This window comes from Nicotiana tabacum, chromosome 21 (genome assembly GCF_000715075.1).
Source record: "Nicotiana tabacum cultivar K326 chromosome 21, ASM71507v2, whole genome shotgun sequence".
NCBI lineage: Eukaryota > Viridiplantae > Streptophyta > Magnoliopsida > Solanales > Solanaceae > Nicotiana > Nicotiana tabacum.
The window spans coordinates 1,370,216-1,382,752 of NC_134100.1; the positions used below are offsets into that span (position 1 = coordinate 1,370,216).

The 12,537-nt window shown below is 36.0% G+C and overlaps 1 protein-coding gene across 1 annotated transcript; it reads left to right on the forward strand.

Moving 5' to 3' along the window:
* Positions 1 to 585: 585 nt before the first annotated feature.
* Positions 586 to 11,162, forward strand: LOC107774814 (ATP sulfurylase 1, chloroplastic-like). Its single transcript, XM_075242365.1, has 6 exons — positions 586 to 1,167; positions 3,665 to 4,057; positions 8,742 to 8,760; positions 9,426 to 9,686; positions 9,775 to 9,861; positions 10,708 to 11,162. Exons 1-6 carry the CDS (start codon positions 659 to 661, stop codon positions 10,843 to 10,845), a joined length of 1,407 nt encoding a protein of 468 aa, XP_075098466.1. The 5' UTR covers positions 586 to 658; the 3' UTR covers positions 10,846 to 11,162.
* The last annotated feature ends 1,375 nt before the right edge of the window (positions 11,163 to 12,537 follow it).

Sequence of the window (12,537 nt, forward strand, 5' to 3'; positions counted from 1 at the left end):
TAGACTCTCGGCATCCTTCCCTCCAAGAACTTCCCACCTTGCTCTTGGGTAGACTCGAACTCACAACCTCTTGGTTGGAATCTTAGTATGTGTTTGGACATAAGAATTGTAAAATTTTAAAATAGGGTAAAAAAAAATTTCAAGTGAAAATGATATTTGAAATTTAGAGTTGTGTTTCGACATGAATATAATTTTGGGTTATTTTTGAAGTTTTGTGACTGATTTGAGTGAAAATTTTGAAAAATAATTTTTTGGAGTTTTTCAAATTTTCGAAAATTTCCAAAATGCATCATAAGTGAAAATTGAAAATTTTATGAACAAATACTGATTTCAAAAAAACGTAAAAGAAAAATTGGGAAAAAGAATTTTTTTTTTATGTCCAAACGGACTCTTAATTTAATCGAATCCCAATATCAATACAATATATAAAAATAGAAATTGTCCAAAGTCCAAACGGCTATAGAATCTGTCTTTCGACATTGCTGACATATATCAGTCAAAGGAAATCAAATATTTTATTTCCATAAAAATACCCAACTAATCTCTCCCTCCAATATTTAATCACCCTATAAATAGCACACCAACTTTTTATTAATCCCCAAATACAGAAAATAGAGAAAAAAGAAAGAAGAAAAAATTATTCTCTGCAACTCCATTAATGGCGACCATAAGCTCTCTTTTTCTCAAAACTCCAACTCCAACTCAACCTTTCCCCAAAACCCACAAACCCCATTTCTCCACACCTCTCAATCTTCCTCGCTCATCCCGCAAACTCGGGCCCGGGTCTGTGACCCGGGCCCGAATCCGTTGCGGGTTAATAGAACCCGACGGCGGGAAACTAGTAAATCTCGTCGTCGAGGAATCACAAAAAGCCCAAATAACTAAACGGGCTTTATCATTGGCCCAAATCAAGCTCTCAAAAATCGATATTCAATGGGTTCATGTGTTAAGTGAAGGTTGGGCCAGCCCATTAAAAGGATTTATGAGAGAATCTGAGTTCCTCCAAACTCTTCATTTTAATTCGACCCGACTTGAAAACGGGTCGGTTGTTAACATGTCGGTTCCAATTGTGTTAGCTATTGATGATTTTCAGAAAAATCAAATTGGTGGGTCCAGTAGAGTGACTCTTGTTGATGATAAAAATAACCCCATTGCTATTTTAAATGAGTAAGTGAATTTTTCTGTGTTATTGAAATCATTAATTTCATTTTTGGCACCATTTTATTTCTATTTCTGTACCATATTTGGTCCCCTTAGTTACCAGTAAATTATGATTTTAGTCCTTGTGATATTTGGCTAAGCATTTTTAACTTTGAATTAATTAAAATGTATTCCTGCCATCCTAATTTATGGGATGATATCCGGATTTCGAGAGTCAAACGAGTTATTCTTTTGATCGTAAAATTTTCATATGTCTTTTAATTATTTTCAAATATATAAAATTTATTTCAAAAAATTTAACTATTTTGTGTCTAAATATAGGTCAAAAGCTCTGTTTTAAAAGGCAGAATTGGGACTCGCCCGGGGCTCCCCGGGGCAGAGCACTCGTAAAACGCCCCTGGGCTTATGTGTGGGGCTTAGTTCTGTGAGACTTACGCCTCGACCGTCGGGGCTTACGTCCCAGACATGCCCAACGCCCAGCGTATTGGGCTTGCCTAATAGAACTTTATGCAATTGTGTGTAAGAACCTTGTAAATCCTCAAATTTTCTTAATAAATCATTGACTATTCAAAATTACTTTTTTCTTAATCAGTAAATTAAGAGTATTTTATGTCATAATTAAAATAAAAATTATTCCACGTTATCCACTAAGACTGCTATGATAATAAATTTTAAATAAATCTTTCATTTAAAATTATTTATTTATTAACTTTTGTTATGTCTTTATTATATAATAGTCCATAATTTTTTTTAATAATTATTTTCCCAAATATTATTTTTTCCACGTTTACGAGATACAATACTTATTAATTTAATAGTCTAGTATTAGCTAGTAACTATTTACAAATAATTAGTTATCATGGTATGGTATGGTGAATTATGTGTCACTTTATTAACTTGTCGAAACTTAAAAATAAATTATGCTAGAGAATCATATTTAAATCGTGAATTATGTTTTTATATAAATTCTCTTTCAAATAGAAATCATATTAATTAAAAGGAATATTTAAAAAATATTAAATTATAATATCAAAATTCTTTCAAGATTCAATACTCCTTAAGAGATACATATAAGATTTCGCATCGAATATATTACTTTTGTTGTTTGAGTTGCAACGACATTGCAGCTAATTTGCATATTATGATATATGTCATACTTTTCATATTATTCATAGTTAAATTATAATTTATAAATATTTTAAATAGATTTTTATTATAATTTTTTGATTTTAATGTAATTTTTATTAATATTTTTTTATTTTATACTATATTAAAATTCTTGAAATTAGTAAAATTTAAAGGTCCGTGGGACTTACGCCCTGTATCTTAGGGCTTACGCATCGCCTCGTCAGAGGTAAAACGCCTCTCCTCACGCCCACGCCTTTAAAACATTGGTCAAAAGTTAAAAGTTCTAACCTCGAAAAGCTAAAAGCGTCACATAAATTGGTCAGAGGAAGTACATTTTTGGTCCTGAAATATATGATATTTAGAGTATCTTTACAAATTTAACAGAACACAGTCTTTGGATTCTGTTTATCTACAAAATTTCCATTTTAGTTGTTCTAAAAAGAATTACAACTTTCTAAATTTGTAAATAATTTTTCTTAAATTTCATATTTACCTTTAACGAGAAGTTTTTATAACCACGCTAATATAGTGACATATTTCAAACTACAAATTTATAAAGTCTTCCTTTTTTCCTTTTTACTCTTTGTCTATTCAAACTTTTCCACCTAAAGTGAAACGAAAGGGGTAGATAATTACTTAAATGGTTTCAACTATTAATAATTTGTTAAATTTGTGAAGATTCTCAAGCAAAACGATCAAAAGTGGATATTTCATTTAATTGAAGGTTAGATGTGCTTAACTAGATATCACAAGCACCAAAATCCGAATTTGTCGATATTTCATAATTTTCCCTTTCAACATTGATGTGCATAAGGTTGGCCGTGGCATGCCCATATCAATGGCATGAGGTTGGCTATGGCAGGCCACTATGGCACGAGGTAGGCCGTGGCATGCCTATGTCAATGACACGAGGTCGGCCGTGGCAGGCCACCATGGCACGAGGTCAGTCGTGGCATGCCTATGTCAATGGCACGAGGTCGGCTGTTCACCATCAATAATATAGTCAAATTACTTAAAGAATATTATGCAACTGAATCTTACTTGTAAAATCTTTTATGCACTATCATGTGTGCTTACAGGGGAATATTAATTACAGTGTCTGTGAAATATTTTTCTATATATGAATTATTTTTCCTGAATCCAATATCTGTAATAGTCTTTTTAGCAGATGTAGTAACTGAAATAGCTCAATGGGAGTAACTTACTCTGTAATTTACTCAATAGATGTTTTTACATTTTGGAATATATCTAAGATTTTGATCAGATTAAAATTCCGCACTTTGTTTAGCATTGGTTTTAAATCCTGGATCCGCCTGTACTGATGTCATGTCTTTCTTACGCCTATTGTCTTTCCCTGTTAATCTGGTAATTGTAGTATCGAGATTTACAAGCATAACAAAGAAGAACGGATAGCAAGAACGTGGGGAACTACTGTGCTGGGACTTCCTTATGCGGACGAAGCTATAATTAATGCTGGAAACTGGCTAATTGGTGGCGATTTGGAAGTTATAGAACCGATCAAGTACAATGATGGTCTTGACAGGTTCCGGCTTTCACCTGCTGAACTTCGTGATGAATTTACAAGGCGTAATGCAGATGCAGTTTTCGCTTTTCAACTGAGAAATCCTGTTCATAACGGCCATGCTTTATTGATGACTGACACACGTCGACGACTTCTTGAAATGGGATATAAGAATCCTGTCCTTTTGCTTCATCCTCTTGGTGGTTACACTAAGGCAGATGATGTTCCACTTCATTGGAGAATAATGCTGCTCGGTGGGCCGGGCCTGAACCGGACCGGGCCCGCGGTCCTAACGGGCCTGGTGGGCCTGGTGGGCCGGTCCTGGGTGGGCCGGTCTTGGTGGGCCTCTGAGCCCGTCACGGGCTGGTCTCCATGGTTGAGCCCACGAGCCCGGGACCGTTTGGCCCGGGACCGGCAGGCGGGCCTGGGCCGGTCCTGGCGGGCCTGGCGGGCCCAACGGCTATTTTAAAAAAAAAAAAAAAAAAAAAAAAAAAATCAAACGGCCATATTTAAAATCTAGCCGTTTGGGCTGAAAATATGACCGTTTTTTAAGTTAAAAAAATGGCCATTTGGCCCCCAAACTTTATTTTAACCCCAAACTTTATATAATTACACTTTTCCCCATTTCTCAACTATAAATACCCCCTCATTCTTTCATTTTTATTCACCAATTCATCAATATCTCTCAATATCTCTCAATCTCTCTCAATCTCTCTACTACAATTACTTAATTTATTGTTGAAATTTCGTGAAAAATTGTGAAGTTGTTGAATTGAAGTTTTCAAGTGTTCAACGATTTTCAATTTTCAAGAAGTTGTTCGGCAATCCGGTAAACTCGTTTCAACTCTTACGTTTTTATAATATATTTTTGTGTGGTTTAGTTTGCATAATTATAATTAATATGGCATTTACTTTGAAAAAAATGTTTGGTAAAGGAAAAGATAAAACCGGTGAAAGTAGTGGCCAACCAACTACCCTTCCCCCGGCTCCCCGACCTAGAAAAGATAAGCAAGTTGAAAGTAGTCGCCAACCTAGACGTCCTCCTCCTTCCGTAATTCTTGATAGTGATCACCCTTGTTTTCAATTTACCGATAGTGAATTTTATCATAATGTTGCACCAGGTGATAGATTAGATGATGAAATTATGAATGCTCTTTATCCTAATGAAACCATCTTAGAAAATAATGAGGAAAATGAGGATGATGATGAAACTCAAGCACCGGATTTAGATGATACACCTACTAGTCCTCTTAATAACCCAAGTGATGCACCGGTCGACCCACCTGTAGAAACTCCTACTTTTAATAGAGAACCTGCTAAACGCTTAGAAACATCATTAGTTTGGAATTTTTTTACTCAAGTAAGAGAAAAAAATAAGGCTAAGTGTAAAACTTGTGGGAAATTAATGTCGCATAAATATGTAGGAGACCGTAGCGGCACAGGTAGTTTGACTAGGCACATAAAAACACACCCTAGAGATAAGGCTAGATTTTTTCAAATGAAAGCGCATCTAGAGGGGACAAGTGTAGATTCTGCGATTAACCCTAGTACAGGTTCAAATCTAGTTCAACCAGGAATTAACACTGTCACTGGAGGTATTTTATATTACGATCCAAATAGAGATCGTGAAGAATTAGCAAAGATGATTACTGTTATGTGCTTACCTTATACTTTTGCTTCTAATCCTAATTGGGTTCATTATATTAGAAGAGTGTTTAATCCTACTTATAAAGGTTGGCCTCGCGCAACAGTTAAGAGTGATATTTATAAATTCAAACATGAATATGAACAATATTTGCGTTATTTATTTACTCATATACCTAATCGGATTTCTATTACTACTGATATTGGTAGAAGTGGTAATGATTGTGATTACCTAACTGTTACAAGTCATTGGATAGATGAAGAATGGATAATGCAAAAACGCATAATTGCATATAGAATAATTAATTCGCGTCACACAGGTAAATTTATAGCTAACACTGTTGCAGATATTTGTAGATATTTTTGCTTTAGCGATAAAATAATGGCAATTTCAATGGATAATGCTTCTAGTAACACCAGTGCTATAGGCATGCTTACAACAACACTAAATCCTGCATTTACTAATATTTTCCATGTTAGATGTATTTGTCATATTTATCATTTAATTGTCGGTGATGGTATGCGAATATTAAACATAGAAATTGAAAAGGTTAGAATGGCTCTTAATTGGCTTTTTTATTCAAACCGTAGAAGTAGACTTAGAGAGTATTTTAAAAAATGTGATGAATATGGCCTTAGAGAAAGAAAGGTTCCTAAACCTTGCCCGACTAGATGGAATTGTATGTACGAAAGTTTAGTAGTAGCATATGAATATAGAAACCCAATTAATGCAACGTTTAATTCTCGGGTAGGTGGTGAAGATGATGATGAAATGCTTACCACTCAAGATTGGACTAATGTTAAAATTCTTTTAGATTTTTTAGAACATTTTCAAATTGCAACAAATGCATTTTCTGGGCAATATTATCCTACTATTTCAAACTGTTTAGTTTATATTGCAGCACTATCTGATTTGTTTGTTGAATTTAGTGAGGGTGGGGATATTTATGAACTTGCTATAAATGAAATGAAACAAAAGTTTAAAAAATATTTTTTTCCTATCCCTCCTATTTATGGTCTTGCTGCAATGCTAAATCCTACAATGAAATTGGGAGGTCCTCATTTTTGGTATTCAAATATTTATAAGGCTTTAGATCTTTCAAATGAGGAAATTGCGACACTTGCAGATGCAAAAGCTTCAATTAAGATTAACGCTCAAACAGTTTATAATGCTTATCAACTTGCCTTAGAGCATGCTAGGCCAACTATTCCAACCCCTACTTCGTCTAGCTCACAATCCTCTAAAAGAGTTGCGGGCTTAAAAGCTCTTAAATCTTGGACGGAGTTCAGGGGGTCTCAAGGTGAAAATTATGATGAAACTTCACATCTAAATGAGCTTCAAGTTTATTTGTCTCAGGGACTTGAAAAGGAGAATCCAGACGGCTCTTTTGATCTTTTGGAATGGTGGAAGGCAAGGGAAAAACATTTTCCTGTTCTTGCAAGGATGGCTCGGGATATTTTATCAATTCAAGCTTCAACTGTTGCATCAGAGAGCGCTTTCAGTCAAGCAAGACTGCAAATAGGTGATCATAGAGCGTCTATGAGGGATAGCTTGGAAAAATCAGTATTGTTTAGAGATTGGATCCGCTCGGAAAGAAGAAACTTTGGAATTGCAGAAGCACAACCGGCGATAGATGAAGCTTATGAAGAAATGATAGCGGAACTTACGGAGGATTCGGCTTCGCCCGGAAGTGGTGATGAACAAGCTTCTTTTCCACCACCACCAACGCAACCTCCTCCGAACCTTGAAGGATTTATGAGATTTGTTAGAGATAATACATAGAATAATATGTAACTTGTATTTTGGCACATCTTCCTTAGTTTTTTTCCTTCTAATGGTGGTATTAGTACCTTGTTGTGCTCATTCCATTGGGGGAAGGATGACTAAGAAAGATATGTCATTTTTTGGTAATAAAATTTATTGCTTCTACCCATGAGCTTCTTTTCGCAATATTTCTTTGTCTATACTTAGAATTATTTATATGCTACAATATATACATAATATACAATATATATACTACAAGAAAATATATTTATAAGATACAATATATACATAAGATACAATATATATACTACAAGAAAATATATAAGAGAATATATATACATAAGATACAATATAATATACTACAAGAAAATATATTATGCTACAATATATACATAATATACAATATATATACTACAAGAAAATATATAAGAGAATATATATACATAAGATACAATATAATATACTACAAGAAAATATATTATGCTACAATATATACATAATATACAATATATATACTACAAGAAAATATATTTATAAGCTACAATATATACATAAGATACAATATATATACTACAAGAAAATATATAAGAGAATATATATACATAAGATACAATATAATATACTACAAGCAAATATATAAGAGAATATATATACATAAGATACAATATAATATACTACAAGCAAATATATTATGCTACAATATATACATAATATACAATATATATACTACAAGAAAATATATTTATAAGCTACAATATATACATAATATACAATATATATACTACAAGAAAATATATAAGAGAATATATATACATAAGATACAATATAATATACTACAAGAAAATATATTATGCTACAATATATACATAAGATACAATATATATACTACAAGAAAATATATTATGCGAATATATATACATAAGATACAATATATATACTACAAGAAAATATATAAGAGAATATATATACATAAGATACAATATAATATACTACAAGAAAATATATTATGCTACAATATATACATAATATACAATATATATACTACAAGAAAATATATTTATAAGCTACAATATATACATAAGATACAATATATATACTAAAAGAAAATATATAAGAGAATATATATACATAAGATACAATATAATATCAAGAAGTGATATTTATGCATGACAATTTAGTGTTTTACTATTGTTTTGTTATTTTCTTTTTCGTCAAGCACTTTAATAATTAGATATACATATATACTACATATTAATATAGCCATGATACTACAAGAAATTGTCTTTAAAAAAAAAAAAAAACCCGCTAGGCCCGCGAAGCCCACGAGCCCGGCCCGTTAAGCACAGGACCATGTGGGCTTAGGCCCGTCACGGGCCGGTTCCACCCATTAGGCCCACGAAGACCGGGACCGCCAGGCCCGGGACCGCCAGAGCCCGGGACCACGAAGCCCGGGACCGCGAGGCCCGGCCCGTTAGGCCCACTAAGGCCCGGGCCCGGGACAAAATACAGCATTATCTGCAGAATGAAGCAACATGAGAAGGTTTGTGCTTTTGTTTACTCAGCCTGTGGTTTTCTGTTTCTTCGCAGTAAAATTAAAGCAATGAAATGCTACGCTACTTGATTGGCCTTCCCCTTCAACCAGCCAGCGTCTATAGGGGCTAGAAGCCCGAATACGGGTTTGGCCGAGGCAGTAACTTTTGCTTAAATAGTGTGTTTCTGTTTACCTTCTGTTTTTGGCAGTAAAATAAAGCAATGAAACGCAACACTACTTGATTCCCTTACCCCATTCAACCAACAAAGCTTCCACAGTCCTTTTCGATAAAATTTCTTGCTGACATCTGTTCGCTTTTTTAAGCGTCTATTCTTGTGTAAATTACGGAAGGTACCTTGGAGCAATGGTAAAGTTGTCTCCGTATGACCTATAGGTCACGGGTTCGAGTCGTGGAATCAGCGACTAATGCTTGCATTAAGGTAGACTGTCTATCACGCCCCTTTGGGTGTGGCCCTTCCTCGGACCTTGCATGAACACGGGGTTGCCCTTTTTCTTGTGTGAGTTACGGCTTGAAGAAAGTAGAAAAGTTTTCAATTTCTTTTGATCCCATTTGTCACTGAAATCTCAGACAAAATTTGATTCGCTTTATTTGAGTCATATAGTGGCAATGGTGTTGCTTTCTAACTGAATCCGTGACTGGAAACTCTTCTCAGGTACTTGAAGATGGTGTTCTTGATCCAGAGACAACTGTTGTTTCTATATTCCCATCTCCTATGCACTACGCTGGTCCAACCGAGGTGCAATGGCACGCAAAGGCTCGGATCAATGCAGGTGCTAACTTCTATATCGTGGGACGAGATCCAGCTGGTATGGGTCATCCATTAGAGAAGAGAGATCTGTATGACGCAGATCATGGCAAGAAGGTGCTCAGTATGGCCCCGGGACTAGAACGGCTGAATATCTTGCCTTTTAGGGTACGGCAACAATTAACCGTGATTAAAAAGCAACGCGTCTTTCATTTTTATTTTCGAACTTTAACGTGAATACTAAATTTTCGTGTAGGTGGCTGCGTACGACAAGACTCAGAATAAAATGGTTTTCTTTGATCCCTCTAGGCCTCAAGATTTTATCTTCATTTCAGGCACCAAGGTATATCTATCTCTCTGTTGGCTTTCAGCATTCTACCCCATTCCACTCCCCGTGCTAGATCAATTATTGTGCTGAATTCAGAGGGGGAAACAGCCTCTCTACCTTCCCGTAATGTCAACATACACACTACCCTCCCTATACCTCATTTATGGGACTTCACCCAGTTGTAATTCAGAGGCCGATGCTGCATAGGAGTATCAGGTTCAGATAATCAGAACCCAATTCTTTCAACGCGGAACATAAATTTATATAAAAATTACTACTAAAATTACAATAAATAGTAGATAGGAACCCAACTACAACAACAACTACTATGCTTCAGTCCCAAACAAAGAATTTAAATCCATAACCTTAAAACTACAATAGGTTCAGTACTAAGAACCTTAAAGGTTGAACTCATAGAGTTTAAATCCTGAATTCGCCTCAGGTGCTGCTGTTCGCCAGTTTTCAGCCCGGTTCGGCCCGGTTGACCCGTTTTCAGCCCGGCAATGTAGTATATAGGGCGGGCTGGGACTGGTTGGACGGGGAGCGGGTTTTAGACGAACACATTTTGGATACCGGTGCACCGGAACCCGCTTCAGCCCGTTAACAGGTTAAAATTTTTATTTTTTTTAATTTGTGTACCGTTGCTAACAAAATTTAATTAAAAAAAATATTAGCAAAGCCCGCCCGAGCCTGTTAAACCTGAACCCGGACGGGCCCACAAAAACCCGCAAATTCACAACCCGCTAACCAACCCGGTCCGTTAACGAACAAGTTGGGTTTTTTTTGTTCAGCCCGTCCTAGCCCGCCCGTTAAATACCTCTAGTCAATATTGCGCAATTAATGTGTTCTTGTCTATTGCAGATGCGAGCGCTTGCAAAGAACAAGGAGAGTCCTCCAGATGGATTTATGTGTCCTGGTGGTTGGAAGGTTTTGGTGGAATACTATGATAGTTTGGCTTCAACTGAAAATGGCAGAATTCCTCAACCTGTGCCTGTTTGAATGTTTCATTTATTTAGATTTTAGAAAGTGAATTACTCTCTTTATGTGGTGTCTGAACATTTGTTCAACATTACTCTCCAAAACAACAACAACAACAACAACAACAACCCAGTATAATCCCACTAGTGGGGTCTGGGGAGGGTAGTGTGTACGCAGACCTTACCCCTACCCTGGGGTAGAGAGGCTGTTTCCAAATAGACCCTCGGCATCCTTCCCTCCAAGAACTCCCCACCTTTCTCTTGGGGTGACTCGAACTCACAACCTCTTGGTTGGAAGTGGAGGTTGCTTACCATCAGAACAACCCCTCTTGTCTTAATAAGGTATAGGCTGATGAACCAGTGTTTCCATCTTGTAAATTATAGTGCTAAATTTATGCACACATCTGTGTGCACACTTATATTATAGTTACTGCTTTCATTGAAAATGAGTTTCATATTTTCTAGTGGAATTGGACTATGTAGTATGGAAGTTGGAGAATTGCTTTCCATTCTTTTGATAGGTTAAAGCAAACCTAAGCCCATTTATTTTCGCTCAATGGAGGTTTGATTCTGAATCATTTAGATCTTAGCCTATTTAGCGCATTTGTATTTTCTTTTTTTACTTTCGCCGTAACTTATTAGCTCTTAATTTACGTGAATCATGTAGAACTTGTACAGATTTTGAAATTACATAGGCGTTCAACAACAACAACACAGATTCAGTATAATCACACAAGTGGTGTATGGGGAAAAAAGTGTGTAAGAAGACTTTATCCCTACCTTCAAGAAGGCAGATAGATTGTTTTCCAGTAGACCCTCGACTTTGGTAAATATAACATTTTACAACTATTCCAATCGTTACTACTACCGCCAACCATCACAACGTAGAAACCTCAGCCAACCACCTCCACCACTAGTCACATCCATAAATTACCACTATGAAATACCTCAAAGAAGCAATTATAGGTCTATATTTTGGACTTCAAAGTGCAGAAATGGTAAATGCTTGCGCAGATATTGTCATAAAGGACAATCATTTTCCTACCATTGTTGATATCCTAAGGTGGGAAAGAGAAATTTACATTTAGCTCTTTTTGCTCTCATTGTAAAGCCACCTACGTAGAAAGGGAGCTTTGAAACAACGGTAAAATTGTCTCTGTGTGACCTATAAATCACGGGAGCAACATACAAGTGAATTCTCATAATCGTAGAATATGTAAATCTTCAAGTAGTGGTCTAAGCCACCATATCCCTTCCGGGATCCGCCTATACATAACAGGCCATAACACTAGAATACTTCCGAATAAAATCAATTACGGCGGCCGACAAGCCTCACACGTACCGTCATAAATCACTTGCATAACTTAATCACGCTGAAGGAACTAATCATTGCCACCATCATACCAATTTAATCATGGTTAACCAAATCTACTTCTTCTAACTTATCCTCAATTGTCTTAGAAATAATAATAACTCCATTCAACACATAACAAACTCAATCCGTACTCATCCCGAGTGGCCTTGTAACACGAGACTATGCTGTTTCAAATCCCACGAATCACCTCATACCTTCCTTGTGCGCATATTCGCATCTCAACTGGTACATCCATTCTGATAATTCCTCTACGAATCAGGAGCCACTGATACTTGCATCAGGGGTAGGTTGCCTACGTCACACCCTCTTGGGGCGCGACCCTTCCCCGGACCCTGCATG

Excerpts from the sequence above, each read along its gene's own strand:
- LOC107774814 (XM_075242365.1), top strand. The coding sequence starts at position 659 with ATGGCGACCATAAGCTCTCTTTTTCTCAAAACTCCAACTCCAACTCAA. Across the intron at positions 9,687-9,774 it reads TGAATATCTTGCCTTTTAGG|GTGGCTGCGTACGACAAGAC; the intron begins GTACGGCAACAA and ends ATTTTCGTGTAG. Across the intron at positions 9,862-10,707 it reads TCTTCATTTCAGGCACCAAG|ATGCGAGCGCTTGCAAAGAA; the intron begins GTATATCTATCT and ends TGTCTATTGCAG.